General features: G+C 41.6%; 1 protein-coding gene across 1 annotated transcript in view; it reads right to left on the bottom strand.

Annotated features, from left to right (window-relative positions):
- Window positions 1-5,932, bottom strand: part of LOC130069450 (EMILIN-3) — a 33,365-nt gene extending 27,433 nt beyond the window's left edge. The window contains exon 1 of the mRNA XM_056233324.1: window positions 5,676-5,932. Within this exon, the coding sequence (XP_056089299.1) occupies window positions 5,676-5,836 (161 nt within the window). The 5' untranslated portion in view covers window positions 5,837-5,932. The remainder of the gene's footprint in view (window positions 1-5,675) is intronic.
- Window positions 5,933-19,718: the final 13,786 nt, after the last annotated feature.

The following is a 19,718-nucleotide window of genomic DNA, read 5'->3' as shown; positions in this document are numbered from 1 at the left end:
GCGGTTTTTGTAAATGACTAATTTTCACTTTATGTCGACGTATTTTTTTTTTCTTTAAAGGTGTACATAAGGGAAGTGTAGTTTGATGCCGACTGTGGCGGGAGTTTTTTAAAAGTAGAAATGATAAACTTGAGCGCAGTGTTTTTAGAACACCATGTCATGCGCGAGTTATAACTTACAACATTTGTGTGTGTTTACTCGTGGTTTATGAGGACATGATTTGGTTTTACAATAAACAAACAGACACCAGTGGCCAGCTAAATGTATTTAAAGACATTCTTGAACAAATCCTATGCAGCGCTGCCGATGATTTCCTGTTGAAGCGCATTGATGTGCGCGGTCTCGCTCTCCTCTGGTCGACGTCTGCGTGGGCACGCTTTTCCAAGAGAAATGCTCATATAAGTAGTTCCACTCTCGTCTACGTCATTAGATCCACGATTGAAAAAAAAACAGCCTAAACTTTTACCAACCCGGAAGTAAGATTTTCGGCACAGAAATGATCCGTTATTCGTCCAAAATATTTTTTTAAACTTTGGCCATGTTTAGCATGAGAATCCATCTCTTTAACAATGTAAACAACTCTGAATACATGAAACACCATTGTACCCCCCCTTTAAGACCGAAATGCACGGATTCAATATACTGTTACACATGCGTTTAATTTCTCAACTGTTTACTTTCTCTGCTACACTCAAAAAATGATATGTTGGCTTTTATTAACTTTTTTATGTAAACAGATTCCACATAACTGGGTTACGTTAAATAAACATAATTTGTTCATGTAACTTCAACATCATGGAATTAAGTCAGTTTAAGTGATCCAATTAAATAATTTAGTGATGATTGAGCATTATTGAAGACACCTGATGTTAACAAGCAGAATCGCAGAAGGAGAAAACCGGAATTGTAGGTCACCATTATGGTGATCCGTGTTGTTTTAGTTGGGCTCTTGAACCTTAAATCGTTAATTTTAGATTTTGTTTGGTTGCTGTATCTGAGTTATGACAGCCAGAAGAACAAATAGAAAAGGTGATCTGATGGTGTTGGTTGTGTTTTAACATAATCATTATTTCACAATCATTTGACCTGAATCACTGAACTCATATAGAACCCAATTTCTGAGTTAAGTTTACCTTATGGATTATAGCAGCAATGTCATTGTAGGGCATACCATTTTTAGCCTTTTCAATGCAATCCAAATGATCAAATCAATAAAAAGTAAACAAAGAGGAACTACGATAAAAAATAAAATGTATGTAGCCACACACAGACATCAAGATTCAGCCTGTGAATCTCAACAATGGTGACACTTATAAAGCAAGTTGCAGTTCATTCTGGGTGCCACCAATCAAAACTCATTCATGGCTCCCATCATGCATTGCTGCATGAATAAATAATGAGCTTAGGTGATTATTTTGTCACCATTGCTGAGATTCATACGTTAATTCTTGATGTCTGTGTTTGCCTGCATACAAATGTTTTTCAGAAGTTTTTTCTTTATTAATGATTTGATCATTTGGATTTCATTGAAAATGATAAAAATGGTATGCTCTACAATGATAGTGCTGCTATAATTCATAAGGTACACTTAACTCAGAAATTGGGTTCTATATGAGTTCAGGTCAAATGATTGTGAAATAATGATCATGTTAAAACACAACCAACACCATCAGATCACCTTTTCTATTTGTTCTTCTGGCTGTCATAACTCAGATACAGCAGCCAAACTAAATCTAAAGTTAACGATTTAAGGGTCAAGAGCCCAACTAAAACAAACACTGATCACCATAATGGTGTTCTGGTATTCTCAACCGGAACACCAATTCCGGTATTCTGCTTGTTAACATCAGGTGTCTTCAATAATGCTCAATCATCACTAAATTATTTACTTAATTATCTCATGAACTTTAACACTGCTTCAGTGTTCATTTAACACTCTGCTCAGAGTTTAATTGGGTCGCTTAAAATGACTTAATTCCGTGATGTTGAAGTTACATGAACAAATTATGTTTGTTTAACGTAACCCAGTTATGTGGAATCTGTTTACATAAAAAAAGTTAATTAAAGCCAACATATCATTTTTTTGAGTGTATCGACATATGTGACCGAACTGCAAACTTTCCAGCAATGTCTGAGAAAAGGGATGTGTGCTCCTCAAGCTGGCACGTCTGTGAGGCGAGCTTGACTGACGTGACCCGTCAGAACTAACGCTACGCTTGATTTGGCTAACGATGCTTTTGGGAAACGCACCCCAGTGTAGCTGTCACAAGCTGTTCATGCACGAGCTGTTCATAGACAAACAAATGCATGGATAAACCAAGCAAAGGAGAAGACGAGATACTAACTGAAGGGGGTACGCTTCACTCCATGCTCAATTTAACACAAAATGAGTCCGATTCTATGATGAATTTTCATATTCAGGTCAAATATTCCCTTTTTACAAAGAAGTGTGCCTAATTGTATTGAATGTTGCATGTAATGATGCATGATTTATACTGTAGTTATTACTACAGTAACGACATGTAACTTGTGCAACAAGGACACTAAAATAAAGTGTTACCAATTAATTAAATCAATTAAAGGCCACTTAAGTGTACTTAAAGAGAGCACACTTTCCTGACTGCTTCTTAAAACACTTTAGTTTCTACACTTTGTAATAATGTCAGATTTAAAGATTTACCTTAAAGTACATTTTAAATCAATGTTTTTAAAACACACTTATTGTAATAAGTTGATGAACATACTAAAGCACATGTAAAGTGCTCAATTATTATTTTACCTGTAGTGGGAGTTATTTGATATTACATTTAAAGTAAAATACTAAATTGTAAAATCATCATTTTGTTTGTAATGATACATTAGTATTCAATAGAATGCTTCCTTAAATGCTTGTCGGTAGATTCGACAGTACACTTAACCATATCTCCAAAGCAATATAAGTTATATGAACTTACATATAAATATGTATTTAAGTCCTACTTAAGTGGGTCGAAAAGCACCCTTAAGCTCAACTAATTGCATTTATAATAAATGTAAACTATAATACATTTTCATTTATTAGTAAATAATGTGCAATTATTTAAAAGAATATTATTTCCGCAATAAGTGCTCTTTTAAACGTATGCTAAATTATACTTCTTTTACACAAGGGTCGTTAAAGCATATAATTTCCCTTTGTTGTCCAACACTGTATGGAATATCTTCACAGGGGTCATCGCAATGCATTCTGGGATTGCCTTTTGAAGAATACATGAGATGCTGCCTTAGACAGTGGACAAAAGAAGCTATCTTAGAAGGCAGTATCACCTTGCTGTCATAAATCGTCAGCTTTTGAATCGGGAGCATGCCAAGGAAGCCTGGAAACGCCTACATGTGCATCTCTTAGGAAACAGAGTTAGACAGGAGATAAACAGGCTGTTGTGATTTACCTGAGGGACCAGATGAACATGTTCAGATACACAAATGGTTTGTGTGGTATGAGAGAGTGCTCAGAACATGGGTCATTGAGGACAGATACAACATCACTGCCAACATTAGCGATCTGCATTTGATACCACTGGCATTTCAGGATTTCTAGATGCCAACAGGTCTTTGATGAGAATTTTCTCAACATGCCGAGAGCTTATCTTTCGCTCTGACTCATACTGCTCCAGAGCTGCTTTTGGAACGAAACCTCGTTGATTTTAGGACATTTATAATGACTTCAGACCAGTGCTTAATTTGAGGCCGGTTGTCCCGGATCCAAAATGTCAGATTTTGGATTTAAACGATCCGTCATTAACAAGTGCATCACATGGTGACAGTGTGTGTGTGTGTGTGTGTGTGTGTGCGTGTGTGTGTGTGTGTGTGTGTGTGTGTGTGTGTGTGTGTGTGTGTGTGTGTGTGTGTGTGTGTGTGTGTGTGTGTGTGTGTGTGTGTGTGTGTGTGTGTGTGTGTGTGTGTGTGTGCGTGTGGAACAGAAAGAGCGCGGGTTTATGCAGATGCATTTGGAGGTTATGTTTTGCTGTTGGCCCTCAGCATATATATTTTAACCAATAAGCTTTCTTAAGTTTAAAATCATTCTTGTTGTTGGTGCTTACTGATTATTTTTGAGTGCAGTAAGCATCGGAAAGTTTGTAGTGTGTATATATCTGACATTTAGATATATTATTATATAAAAATGATTATTATGTTATATTATATATATATATATATATATATATATATATATATATATTATAATATATTATAATATATTATTATATTAAAGAAAGCTAATATCGCCAAAATGTCAAAAAGAGAGTCACGCATATTAAAATGTTTCAAAGTAGCTATATATGTGACAGAATAAAACACTAGGCGGTAGTTAGCGCCGTACAAAAACTCTTAAACTCTTAAAAATGTTGAAATATGCTCTTATTTAGTTGTGCTATCACTTTAGTGACTGGAGAAACTGAAGTCGTATGGTCAGTATCACAGCGCATTTTAATTGCTGTTTTTGATCGGGCAACTATTCATTTACAAATGAAGTATTGCAACAGTATACTGTATACACCAAGGCCTGGTTTCACAAACTGGGCTTAGATTAAGTCAGGATTAGGTCTTAGTTCAATTAGGACATTGTAGCTTTTATAAACATTCCTTGGAAGAAAACATGGTGTGCATCTTGACACAAAACAATGGCACTGATATATTTGAAGGTACGTCAGTGCAAGCTGCTTTCAGTTAAAACAGCTCAGGCATGCGTTTGAGTCTGGGACTAGCTTAAGCCTAGTCTGTGAAACCAGAGGTATGTGTGCTATTTCTTTAGGGATTGTTCCAAATATCTGGTGACACAAAACAATCTCAGAAGCTATGACTGATCATTAAGGAAACCTTGACATTGGATACATCGTTAATGTTGGCAGATGCTGATGAGATATATATAGTCATCCATTGTCGAGATATAAAATTTGAGTAATTGACAAAAATTTGGTCAAACTATATATTAGGTGGCCTTAACTTAACCATTTGATACAATTAACTTATGCACATACTGTACATGTTAGTGCATTGCAATACATTTAAAGGACTTTAATTACATTTAATTAATATTTGCAGTTACACCGTTAACTTTACTCCTAACTGTAACAACCGTCACACTAAAAACTAATCTTACATTTACTCCTAAATCTAACCAAACATCAAACTCATCGGCAATAAATGTGGGAATTTTCTAGAACAATGCACAGTTATGTATGTACCCGTCGTCATGTATGTATTTATTATTAGTGAGGTCACACTTCATTAGGCCACCTATTATAAAGTGTGACCACTGTTTGTTGTTGTTAAAATTTATATAATCATAAAATGCAAATGTCCATTTTAAGCCCTGTGATGATTGTCATTTTAGAAAAGTTTGCATCCTATATTAATCACTTTTTTCAGTTCTACAATAGTCCTGAGGTGAGACAAATGAATTTCTCTAACTACAAACATTACATGTAGTCTCTCACTGAATTTGAGCTCCTAAAACTAGAAAAATGTTGCAGATGAAGCATATGAAACTGCAGGACGCTGCTGTCACTGCTTGACATTTCATTACTTGTGCACACACACATCCATACACACTCACAGCCTATTGTCTAATGCTTGATCCATTGGGCTTCTGTTCTGTACACACACAGACACACATACTAACTTTACTGTTTACTTACTTATGGTGACCCATTGGTTTTCCAGGGTTGTGTAGCGGGACGCTCCCAGACTTGTGTAGGTTGTATCTGTGTGGACTTCCATAGAGATTTCCTTTGGCATCCACTGAAGTCAGTAGCAACGTGACCAGCAGAAGACCCCCACATGTGAATATCCCCCTCATCTTCAAGCAGCAGGGCAAAGGTTGACAAAAACACTTGCAGAAAAAGCCATAAAGTGGAGGAAGAAGACGGAGAAAGTGTGTAGAAAGCAAAAGCTGGGGAGGAGGTTGTGAAGTGTTGCTTGTTTTCCTTGCTGAGTCCCACAAGGTTTCTCTGGAGCACTGACTTCAGTTGCTGGCGGGCAAGCAGTGCTGCAATCGAAACATCTGCTGTTCTGGCACCATCCTGCCCACTTCACCGCTCACACACACACCAGAGAGAGAGAGAGAGAGAGAGGAGAGCAGTAGCAGAATCCTAAAGCAGGAGTCGCTGCGAGCGCTCGGATGCCTCAGTCAACAGTGGGCCGCTGAGCTCGACCCTGCAGCTGCAGCTCCGACGGGGCATTTGCATATCCCTCCCCAAACTCCTGCCTCAAATGAGACCCAGCAGGCGACAGCAGGGGTGAACCCGTTCACTTTATGCTTCTCTCAAAACAGAAACCCACCGGACCGCTCAAAAACAAGAGCCAATCTCGCCGCTCGTTTATTTCAGTGCAGCTTTAATCTGTGGCTCAAGTGTAAAAGCACACTGGGATTAGGAATATTTATTTTGGGTTCCTCTGTGCTCAAAATCCCCCCCCCCCCCCCCCCCCCCCCCTAACCTTCTCACGTGCCTGCAGCTATAAATCTCCAAACATTTCTTTTGCTCTGTGATTTTCCCTCAATTTCTGTAGAAAAATGCGAGCAGGCTCCATCTCCAAAAGTGTGTTTTGCTAATTTCAGTTCTCATTTTCACGTCCTGCACACACTGTTTAAATAGGAAATGCGTTTGCGTCCATGGGCGGCTGGTCTGAGAACGAGGTGTGTGTTCAGGCGCATTGTTGGAGCGTTGCTATTTTGAGGAAACTGAAATAGACTGATCCATTGACCAACTGAAACCTGCTCTAAAGGCAATGGTGCAGTATTTTTGTTATTTAAAGAGCGCGTTAGTAATGTGCGCCTCTAGGCGGGTCCACAACACACTTTGTCCCGTAGATGGTCTGCTTGCGCTTTAACCTCGCGCACGAGCAGATCCGTCTCCTCTCTAGAGAAGCGTTCAGTCTTTCCACTATCAAATTCTGCCATGTAAATAGCGAATCCGCCTGTGATTGGTTTTATTGCAGGTTGTGGCCAAAACACACCCATTCCTCATTAAGAGAATAGAGACAACCCTTTTAGACCATGCGCCGGGAGCGCCGACCATTTTTCCTGTCGTTAAACTAGCAAAAGTGGATTTCAGCGTAAACATGCAGTGTACGGTATGCATTCAGTTATAAATCATACACCATAAGACAAGGGTCAGTTATTAAGAGAGGAAATAGAGATGTGATTTCTTGTTGTTGTTGTTGTTTTTTTTGTTGTTGTTTTTTACTGTGTTTTTATTGAACTTTTCTTAGAAACAGTGAGTAATAAAAAATAAATCAAAATAAACTTAAAATAAATACACAAATCCTTGACAGCACTTTAGAGAATACACCACATACCAGTACATTATCTGCATTGTTCAAACATTAACATATATTAAGTCTATTTATTTCAAGCAAATTTTCAATTAATGCCCACTTCTGTCGATAAATGTCCGATTTTGACTGCAAATCCGCAGTCATCTACTCAGATATGTGTATCTGTTTCAGTCTATGTGTCCATTCTGTCACAGTGGGTTCGTGCACCTTCATCCAATTCACAGTGATTATCTGCCATTAACAATATATGCAATACAAATAAGTGGGATTTGCTGAACAGATCTGAGGGGGAACCATCAAGCAAAAAAAATATATAGGTGCATTGGAATATCTCTTTCTAAAACTTCATTTTTCCCTCTTAACCCCCTGCCAACACACTTGTATTTTGGGGCATTCCCAGAATATATGTACATAGTCCCCCGCCATCCCACAATCTCTCCAGCATTGTGATCATGGCGAAGTACTGTCAAATTTGGCAACCACCAGTGGAACTCTAAAGAATCTCATTTTCATTTTCCAATCAAATTCCTTCCACGTTTGACTGCTGATACCCTTATGACAGCCAGCACATATATCCACATCTCATCCTCTATACAGTATTTAACTCTAGTTCCCAGTTTATTTATGACACGTGTCATCAGATTGATATGGAAGCCTGTTTCCGCCACAGAATGAAAAATAAAAAAGGTAATTGCGACTTTTTATCTCACAATTCTGACTTTTTTTCTCACAATTGCGAGTTTACATCTCGCAATTCTGACTTTATTTCTCAGAATTGCGTGAAATAAAGTCGAAATTGCGTGTTGTAAAGTCAGAATTGTGAGATATAAACTATTCTGAGGGGAAAAAAGTTAGTCTTTTTCCCCTTAGAATTGGCCTGATAACTCGCAATTGCGAGTTTATATCTCACAATTCTGAGAAAAGATGTCAGAATTTCGAGATATAAACTCGCAATTATGTGTTATAAAGTCAGAATTGCGAGATGTAAAGTCGCAATTATGAGATAAAAGTCGCAATTCTGTCTTTTTTTCTCGCAATTGCGACTTTATTTCTCATAATTGCGACTTCATATCTCGCAATTGCGACTTTATTTCTCACAATTCTGACTTCATATCTCGCAATTGCGACTTTATTTCTCACAATTCTGACTTCATAGCTCGCAATTGTGAGATAAAAAGTCGCAATTTGTTTTTTGTTTTTTTTTCAGTGGCGGAAACAAGCTTCCATAGATTGATCCTGCATTAACTTCCCATAAATATGTGCTATATGATTTGATATCTTGTTGTTTTAACAGCAAAAAGACCAAACTAAAAAGCCAGAACTGGATTGGTGAGTATAATTGTGTAACACATTCATGAGGACAGGATTTGGACCTGATCTCCTCCGATCAGTCAATCGCTGATGCAGTTTTAGGTCCTTGAAGGGCATGACAGACGATTGAAGACAGTATGTGATCGGATCAGGAGTAATTCCTCCCCCAATAACAGCTGCTCAGTTTTTACTAAACCCAGAGGACAAGCACTTCTCTCGTAGGTGTCAAAAGATCACATTCACAATGTCATGTTTGCTTTTCATTCACACATAATTATCTAAAGCAAAGAGCGCCACGCAGTCTTGTTTGCAGAAAGTTTCTTGCAAGAATGCACCAATGCAAAGAGACCAAATGCACTCGGTTTTACTCACACACTGATGAAAAAACTTGATGTGAAAAGTTGAGTTCATAATCAATCAGAAAACAACAAAACTAATTTTTATCTGAAAGTTGAAGGAAGATTTGAGATGATATACACTGCCAGGGGGAAAAATGCTTAAGAGTCTATGACTGGATCAACATTGCAGTGATTATTATGTTTCTATCATGTTATAAGTTTGGCAACAGTTCTTCTAACCCTAATTGATGGAGTGTGTAGCTTTTGTTTAATTCTTAAACAACCATATCAGGGTCTTCATATTCCACACTGTAAACATGTACTGCTATTTACTTGAAACTACATACACATAATATTAGAGTAGTTAAAGCTTAATTTACAGAATCTACCTAAATAAATCATGTAAAATCCCCTAAATTAGTCTATGAGACAATGAATATAATATTTTTAGTGAACTATGCTTTCTTATTTTAAGTTGATACTCATAGGTGCGTGAAATTAGAGTGAATGGAAATAATCTGTTTGTATTTGACTTTGAGTTACATTAGTTATAAGACTGCTGCTGTGCCACTTGTTACGGCACTGGCATTAGAGTAAAGTTTTTGCTCTATGAATAAAGCAACATGCTTTAGAGACTCGTTACTCGCAGTTATTCACACCCTAACCTAAGCCCTACACTGTAACAAATTGCTGTAGATTCTACAGCAAAATTCTACAGAAATATATTGTTTTATCATTTTACAAGTTATTACTGTAATTCGCAATGCATTATGTGTCAAAAAGAGTATTACAGTTGTTTACAGTATATTTCCCTGTCAACTGTAAATTGATTTACAGGTAAGAGGTGTTTTTACTGTAGTTCATACGTTTTACAACAATTTACTGTGATGTGGCATTATGGGATTGCGCGGGCTGAATACAGGTTTGAAAACTGGTGGACTGGAGCAGGGCAAGAAGAGTTGAAGATAAAAGGCACTATTTACTCAATTCTTGGTAAGTTAACTTAAATTTACCTCCATAAATATTACAATATAATGTATCACTTAATGCTGTTTTAAGCGATTCAAATTTTGAACAGAATTCATAACATAGGCATGTCAGATGCAATATCGACTTGTTAACAACTGCGTGTTATCAGGACATTTAGTGTGATGTAAAAGTGTTTGGTTCCACTATTTTTCCCCCCGAAACGTTACGTTTATTTAGTAAAGGAATGTGTCTTTAATTTTAAATTTCTTGCTTCAGGCGAGGCATAATCGCGACGGCGCGCGCCATAACAGTGGTGGTGAGACGAAGCTGAACTGTTACAAGGTAAAACCATCGTAAATGTTATGGACGAATGCTGCAGTTTGTTACAGTTTTATTCGCAATCCGCATTTGCTCTCAAGAGAGTATTTTTAGAGCATTTGCAGTTTGCCAGACAAGACAAATCCACTGAAGTCTTGGTGAGACAAAACTATACGCAGTTCCCTTTCGAGGGAACTCGCGATGCGTCACTTGACGCTTTGGGAACGCCCCCAGCGTGAATGCGTCTGAGCATCAATGTCAACTAGTCCAATGGAAAGAATGAGCGTCACGGGCGGGTGACGTCATGACCAGGAAGGCATAAGTGTCACAGTGTCTGGTTTGTGTTTCCTGGGTAACAACTAGAGGTCCTCTTCCCGCACGGTGTCCCACACTCTGTTACTACATTTCCCATGATCCTATCTGTCACTGAGTGTTCATTGTGTTCAGCTGTTTCTCGTCACCTCGTTTAGCACTTGTGTATATATACCCTGTTAGTTTCAGTGTTTGTTACGGAGTCCTTGTATTATGTCCCCACACTTCCGGTATTTGTATCTGTCTGGTTCTTGTCTGTATTTCATGTTTTGGATTGCCTTATTGGACTTTTGACCCTTGCCTGGACTGGTTTGTGAGTACGGATTACCCATTAAATATACTGCTTTTGGATCTTACGTTTCCTGTGTGTGTGTATCGTGACAGAAGGACTCCGTCATGAATAGATCCAGCGGTATGGGTTTTCGTGCCTCTTCCCCAGCCACCGCGAGGGAGAGGAAGCAGCAGAGGGGGAGTTCGCAATCTGGGGAGGTGCCGCCTCGGATGAATATTTTCGAGTGCTTCGCATTATGGGCTCGCAGTACGGAGGAGACCGTGGCGGTAGAATCTCCCGAGCCCCCTTCCATCGAACACGGACGATCGTTTGAGGGAACTCGGTTGGCCAGGCGGAGGGTCCCTCTTCCGGGGCTCCCAGTTCCGGTGGTCCCGAGTCCGGTGGTCCCGAGTCCGGTGGTCCCGAGTCCGGTGGTCCCGAGTCCGGTAGTCCCGGAGGTCGACCCCGTGCAGCCCGCTGTCAGCCCTGAGGTCTTCTCGGAGCTGCCCACCATCAGTCCCGTCACAGCCAAGAGGGCTGTGTTCCTCTTTTATGCAGTGGCGGTACTGCATGCGTGGAGGAGACACAGCACGCCTGCCGAACCAGAGCTTCACGTCAGCTCTGCCAATCCTGCACTTCACGTCAGTCCTGCCATGGCCAGGAAGGCCGTGTTCCTTTTTTATGTAGTGGCAGTTCTGCAGGCATGGAGGAAGCAGAGGAGTTCTGCCGAGCCAGAGACTGTCCACGTCACGTCTGCCCAGCCAAAGAATGTTCAAGTCACGTCTGCCCAGCCAGAGACTGTTCACTTCACGTCTGCCCAGCCAGAGACTCTTCATGTCACGTCTGCCCAGCCAGAGACTGTTCACGTCACGTCTGCCCAGCCAGAGACTGTTCACGTCACGTCTGCCCAGCCAGAGACTGTTCACGTCACGTCTGCCCAGCCAGAGACTGTTCTCGTCACGTCTGCCCAGCCAGAGACTGTTCACGTCACGTCTGCCCAGCCAGAGACTGTTCCTGAGCCGGAGCCAGTGTCTGCTGTTCCTGAGCCGGAGCCAGTGTCTGCTGTTCTTGAGCCGGTGTCTGTTGCTGGTCCTGAGCCGGTGTCTGTTCCTGTGCCGTGGCCGCCCGAAGGGTGGTCTCCGCCGTGCTCGCCTGAGTGGTCGTCTTCGCCCTGGTCGTCTCCACCATGGCCGCCCGAAGGACCTGCCCCATTCAGGCCGCCTGCACAGCCGGATCCGCCCTGGCCGCCCGATGGACTGTCTGCTCCGCTCTGGCCGCCCGAGGGGTTGTCTGCTTTGCCCTGGCCGCCCGATGGGTCGTCTGCTTCGCCCTGGCCGCCCGATGGGTCGTCTGCTTCGCCCTGGCCGCCCGATGGGTCGTCTGCTTCGCCCTGGCCGCCGGCGAAGCTATGTATCACTGTTCCTGTTCCCCTGCATGGACCTGGCCCACCATCCCTCCCCCTGATCCTCCACAGTTCCACCTCCCTCCTGAACTCTTGTGTTGTGTGTTATTCATGTCTTGGAGCGTCTGGTAGCCGCTCCGTAGAGGGGGGGTAATGTCACAGTGTCTGGTTTGTGTTTCCTGGGTAACAACTAGAGGTCCTCTTCCCGCACGGTGTCCCACACTCTGTTACTACATTTCCCATGATCCTATCTGTCACTGAGTGTTCATTGTGTTCAGCTGTTTCTCGTCACCTCGTTTAGCACTTGTGTATATATACCCTGTTAGTTTCAGTGTTTGTTACGGAGTCCTTGTATTATGTCCCCACACTTCCGGTATTTGTATCTGTCTGGTTCTTGTCTGTATTTCATGTTTTGGATTGCCTTATTGGACTTTTGACCCTTGCCTGGACTGGTTTGTGAGTACGGATTACCCATTAAATATACTGCTTTTGGATCTTACGTTTCCTGTGTGTGTGTATCGTGACAATAAGAGCACATCCGGTGAAACGCGGCATTAGCTTCTGTGTCTCAGCAAGCGATCTGTGTCATTTTGTCTCTGTCTATTTACTGTTGTCTGTTGCGGAAAAGGATGGAAACTAAACAAGTGTACAAACAGTGTGCTTCTCCCTGCCCGCGTTATTTAACGGGTGGGGACACACACGAGCTTTGTGTCATTTGTTTGGGAGTGGAGCATGCGGTCTCAGCCTTCGAGGGGGCTGAGTGCCAGCATTGTGAGATGTTACCGCTTCGCATGCTCCGCTCTCGCCTGTCACTCTTTGATAAAGAGAGTGGGCAGGCTCGCGATCCGCAGGGATCAGGACCCGCGTCTGCTGAGGCAGCGCGGAGAATGCATTCCTGGGGATCGCAAAAGGATCTTTCGGAGGGGTTGGAGACGGGTCCAAGGGCTCTTTCTCCTTCCTTACCCGAGAGATCCAGCGCTCTCCCCCCGGTGTCGGAAGCACGCTCTGCGGTTTCTTCCGCCCGGGGAGAGAGCCCTCCATTACTTCATTGCTCTTCCTCCGAGGAGGTCGATGCGATGAGTTTGGAGAGTGAATGCACACACATGGGGGAAAGAGATTCACAGTTTATTTCCCCAGCATATGATGAGCTGGTGGATGTTATGTCGCGGGCTGTAGATGAATTAAAGATTGAATGGCCATCTGATAAGAGGGGCGCTCGTCCTAAGAGTAAATTAGATGAGCGCTTTTTATCTTCTACTGCTTCATCTCCACCACGAGGGCTTCCATTTTTTCCTGATCTTCACAATGAGATTTCTAAATCATGGAATAAGCCATACTCTTCACGTCTTTTCAGCCCTCAAGTCAATATTTATTCAAAAATTAGAGGGCTGAAAGAGTATGGTTATGAGGCGATGCCCCAGGCGGAACCGAATTTAGCTAGCTATCTTTCCCCTGGTCCCGCATCGTCTCTGAAAGCCTCGGCTTTGCCCACTAGACCGCTCAAAGCCACGTCGGTGTTAGTGGGCAAAGCTTATACGGCAGCAGGTCAAGCTGGAGCATGTCTGCATACTATGGCAGTGCTTCAGGCTTATCAAGCTGACCTGCTGGGGGATCTGGATAATAGCGAGGGAGTTAGTCATGACGATATTCGAGAACTTCGTCGGGCTACCGATCTTTCTCTCAGGGCTACTAAAGAGACCGCCAGAGCAATTGGGCGGTCTATGGCAGCTTTGGTAGCTACTGAGAGACATTTATGGTTGAATCTTTCGGAGATTAAAGAAAAAGATCGTGCTTTTTTGTTAGATGCTCCGCTTGAACCTTCTGGTCTCTTTGGTGACGCAGTCCATGCGGTCGTCGAGAGATTTCAGGAATCAAAAAAGCAAGCGGACGCTTTCAAAAAGTTTATCCCTCGCCGTGTCCAGCCCCCTGGGGCTGCTGGGCGTGAGCAGCCCCAGCCATCTAGCTCATCATATGAGGGCTTGAGACGAAGAACCATATAAGTCCATATTTTCAAATTTTGAATAATGACATTTTTTTAATTTGGACTCTGAATATTATATATATATATTTTTTTTTTACTTGAAGATAGACAACAAAAGTTTCACAATTCTAATGAGATAAGATTTTTTAGTATCAATCTTAAAAATAAAAAGTTAGAGTAATTTACATTTCTGGAATGTGGAAGAACAGTATAAGTCCAGTTAATGTGGAATAACAGTATAAGTCCAATTCATCATATCACTTAAACCACTGGAGATTTGATTCCTTTATCTTAGTTTTAATACAGTAACAGAACCTTAAAGAAAATATTAAACATTTCTTTCTTTCAATTTCTTTTATTTTTTTACCAACATAAATCACAGAACAAAAACACAGACAATACAGTACGAACAATGAACAATACATAGGCCTACTTAAAGTACAGAAAATAAACGTCATTACAAACAATAAACCGTACATACAATCAACAATACATACAAACAATAAACAACAGTAATAACTGTAAACAATACATATTTACAATACAGACATACATCATCATCATTCCTTGCTATGGTTCCATATGCTAGTTTACCATTTTATAATACATTTCATAAATCACCCCATTCATTCATTTACTAAATAAATAACTATATATTCCTATTATACAACATAATATAAGGCATACAAGATAAACTACAACTACTATTATGATTAATTTTACACAATATACACAATATACCCCACCTTACCCTGCACATGACCTTCACATACCAGGCTACTCTTCGCATTCTAATGCCCCATAAAATGCTTGGGCCTCCGCTGGCATGTAGGCTAGCATTTTCATAAGATCCCGGTGCTTCTCCTTCTTGACGGGCAGAGGGTCCTCATAAGCACGAGCATACGTGGTGGAGAACAAGGGAGCTGGAGGTGGTTGATTCTTCCTCTGTTTGGTGATCAGCCAGGTCTTCCATCCCTCGTAGAGGCTGTGGCTCCCTTTTGTGTGGACACACCATGGATCAGCAGCTGAAATCATGATTCAACAAGAAATTCAATAAAGATTCTTCTTTCACGCACATATCCCCAACACTGTTAATCTCAGAAGACCTACTCTTTTGTTTTTTACCTGTCACTTTCAACCACATCATGGATGTGATTAGCAAGCCAGGTGGACGCTTTAATGTTGCATCAGGGAGCTGCCTGAAGTCCGGACATTTCATCTCAATGACTTTGAATGGATGCTGCTGCCTGGCTCCACGGATCATCTCGGCGACATCGCTGGGGGTGTGGAGTGTGGACACCTTACGCCTCTTGTCCAGCGTGGCAAAGGAACGGTCACAGGGAAGGAAGGAGTGACCAGACACCATGAACTTCTGCTCTATCTGACTGAAGTACCTTCTAGATACGAGCAGGGCCATGAGGTTTAGGACTCGCCAGTTGTTGTTCTGCCCACAGCATCGGTCACTATAGATGACGAGCTTCCGTTCCTTTGCCTGGACTAGGGGAGCAAAAGATGTTTCTGCCCACTTCAAAAGACAGCTTGCCACCTCGATGGAACCTCTGTGAGCGATGCCCTCATGCCAGAGGCACATTGTAGGAGGATCGTCAGTGCCCATCTACTGGATACAGAGGTTGTAGTTGGCCAGCTGCCGTTGATAGTACACGTTGGAGTGTGTCAGGTTTGGCGTGAACACTACCCCCTGCATGTCGATACAAATGACATGGCAGTCATCATTGGCTTTGGCCCACTCTATGTCAGCCTGCAACTGGGTGTACGCTTTTTCAGCTTTCCGGTGGTGAAGCTCACTCTCGGCTGCGATCTTCAACCTTTCTCCTTCTGTTGTAGCAGCTGTTAATTTTAAAAACAGGGCGTCACATTTCGCACAAGTGTCACTTCTTGGCTGCCCAAAACTGAGGTTCTGCTGCTTGAAGATGTCCCTATAGAGCCAGAACTTTGCAGTGGATGTTGGATTGTGTTCCTTGTACAGGCGGAACATGCGGAGCAGGTTTAAATCAGGGCTCAGGTACTCCCTCTCCACATCTCCCTTCATCCGTGAGTAGTGGTTCGGTTGGCGTGGGAAGCTCAAGATATGCTCTCTTATCCCCTCTCTCACTGCAGGATGAATGCTATGAGGCCTAAAAAATAAACACCACAACTCATGAACAAGGGAAATATAATAAACTATGCTGGTCTGTTTTGCACAATTGCATTGTTTCTGTGACCATAAATGTATAATTATAAACATTCCTCTAAACTATAGGATTTTGTTTTTCACATACAGTCATTAAAGGGATACTTCAAGATTTAGCATTAAGCTTTGTATCATTAGAAAACCGAATTCTTTTTAGTATTTTCGAATTACAATGCTTTTCTCCCTCATATCCCCCTGAGATGAGAGATTTATGTATTTTTTGTCTGGAAAAAATCCTCCGATGACGCAAAAATTGTCATTGTTTACATGCACATCTTTTGTTTCAATCTAACTGAATTTATTCTGATTTGTGAATCTGAATGTAGTGTTTACATGGATGCTAAACATGTGATTGATTGATGTGTGCATTTTAGCATTGCAATCTGGGAGTTGTTGTCTTTCATCCCCATAAATCAAAAATACATGTTCTGGCTTTTAGAAGGCTCCATTCAAAAATAATTTCACATTTCTACTACATAAATGACCCATTTTAAATACACATTAATCTTTCCAGAGCTGAAGTATCCCTTTAAGATCCACATGTTGTAATGATACAAAGAATAATCATACATTACATTTGCATAGCACTTTATCTCTGATATCGATTTCAAAGTGCAAAAATATGTTTCCTGACTGGGCAACAACAGTGAGCTGAATCCTAACCATTACGGTATGTGCACACTGGCGTTATAGGGTGGCAAGGCACCCAACGCTCTATAATACCAGCGTCCAGTGCACCATTAGACCAGGGAATGTTGTAGGTGTGACAATGGTGCAGCTTTAAAAACTAACAGGACGAGAGCATGAGGTCCTTCAAGATTTGTTTTTTTTTACTTACCTGTTCTTATGTTTTCCTCTGAAGTCCTCTAATGGAGACCTGACTTTAGCTACCTGCTCTGTTCCCTCAGACTGACTGCCTAACTTTTCTTGAATAACCTTTTCAAAGATAAGTAACTTTAAATAAATATGTTATGGACAATGTATCTAATTAAAATCATGCATGTAATAAAAAGTTAACAAACGGAAAAGGCTAGGCTATATAAAACTTGCCTGTAGGCGACTGTTGGTCAGTTGAAAGACTGACATAAATGTGAGTTTACAAACAGCAAGTCTTTGGCCTCCTTGTTGCACATGGTACTTGAAGGTGTACTTCCTCTTAGTAATCTCAGTGTCAGGCCCACGTGGTCGTCTGCGACTCACCTTGTGCTAGAAGTAAAAAGACATGAAGTAAAAAGACATTTACCATAGCGTAGCAGGCTAGCCGTATTGTAGAGCTGTCAGGTTAAGGTCATTAAGTACGTGAGTAGGCTTTGGTTAGGAGAATGAATAAGCATTTTAGGGCACCAAAGCGCTGTGGTCTGACTGTAATGCACTTGGTGGCCTACTTGATGCTGATCATCCTTCATCCATCCTCACAAAATTTAACATTTACAGTGATCAGGCACATGTGCAGTCTTAGTGAATTGAAGGCATACAGTAGTATTCAATTCACTGGTTATTTCATGGGCCTACATTGTGATGCATTGCATACTGTTGACATGATATGGTCATGAATTGCTTAAGTTAGCCTACCTGCTCCAAACCAGAGAGAATGAAAGCCTGCTGCCTCTCATAAGAGACAGCATAAAACTCTGTGAAGAGCTGGAGTTTTCTTTGTTCTGTTAGGCTTGAACACTGCCTGGGACACGTCTCCTTGCACACCTTGCCCTTAACAAAAACAAAGTCACATTAGAGTTTTTTTTTGTTATATATAGCTATAGAACACTAGAGCTATTAGCAGCTATTAAGGTTACTACCTATAATATATAACGTAACAGCTTACACAATCAATGCATTTTTTTATTATTACCTTTTATTTATTAAAAAATGAGTAACAAACAAATATAGCATACAATATTACAAAACAAAGTGTTGCATAAATGGTAACATGGGATCCAAAAAGTATATCAAAATATTTTAAACACGTCAATGACTTTTTTTTTTTTTTTTTTTTCACCAATTTCAGTGAAGACATAAAGCAATCAAAGTCTAATTTTCTCAGCTTTCATTTCGACCCATTCATGACTTGATTCGCTAAACAGTCAGAGCTGTATGAACATTAGTAACGTTAGACGCCCAGTAATATGCCCCCTGACTGTAACCAGCTACGTTACAAAGTAACTGGCTAGCCAGACATCAAACGCAGCTATAATGTTTCGATTCATTTATCCTCGGTTATAAGGAGTAGTAGCCTACAGCATTAATTTCGACCCATTCATGAATTGATCCGTTAAACAGAGTGAGCTATATGAATGAACTGTAGTAACGTTAGACGACGCGCAGGAGCCTACACGCCCCTCTGACTGTAACAGTAGCTGCTAAGTTAGATACTTTGTATACGGTTCTTTCACTCACCTCTTTCGGTGGACTTTTTCCTCGTTTTTGCTCTCCTCTCCGGTTCACATATGGTTTCCCAGCATCCCTCAAAGACTTCCTTGCTCTGTCCTTCCATTCATTCATGTTCGCTCTCCTTTTTTTGCCGAGGTTTTGCCGTTTAATGTCCGCAGCGGACATGAAAGCAACCGGCGTCTCCATTTTTCGTTAGTGGACATAAACGGTTTTTCCGCGTGAGACTATTTTAAAATTTAAAATACAGAGTTTTGGTCGCGCGAACACACCCCCAAAGTGATTCTGTATACAAAGTGGCACACATACATTCAAGTCACATGGTTATCTCAATTTTTGTTTTTTTGGACTTATACGGTTGTTCGTCGCATGAACACATATCGTGTGCATCAGAAAGAGAGTGTTGCGTCTCGTGCACCTCCACGTGGAAACTGGAGACAGACGCAACCCTCTCAGCCGAAGTCTTCTAAGTCGAAGCCGGATCTGAGGACCGCTCTTCAGGCGAAGAAGACTTCGGCTCAGAAAAAAAAAAGGTCCTGATGTTCATGCATCAGGCCTGTGAGGACAGCCCCGACCGAAATAGAGCGGTGTACACCTCATCATACGGTGCCCGTTCCATTTCGGGGTCCTCACGAGCCCGTTCTGCCAACCCTGCCACCCTCGGTGCTTCAGGGCGCAGCGGTCTCCAGCGAGTCGCTGATGCTATGCTGCGGCACAGCATCGGTTTCGCGCCCTCTGAGGGGGGCTTTAGAGCGGCCAGTTCAGGTAGTTCCTGCCATTATGTTTCAGGCTCCGGAATTGGCTGTCTCGATAACACCAGAGACCAGCCTCGAGAGGCTGGTTCCCTTAGTAAATTTTCTGGCAGCGTGGAAGCTTCTGCCGAATATTTCTCGTTGGGTCCTGCAGATTGTAGAGAAAGGATACAG

The sequence above is a fragment of the Rhinichthys klamathensis genome, unplaced genomic scaffold (genome assembly GCF_029890125.1).
Source record: "Rhinichthys klamathensis goyatoka isolate OS25496 unplaced genomic scaffold, OSU_Roscu_1.1 h1tg000368l_1, whole genome shotgun sequence".
NCBI lineage: Eukaryota > Metazoa > Chordata > Actinopteri > Cypriniformes > Leuciscidae > Rhinichthys > Rhinichthys klamathensis.
The sequence above is the reverse complement of the archived record's forward strand: the minus strand, read 5'-3'. Positions and strand labels throughout refer to the sequence as shown.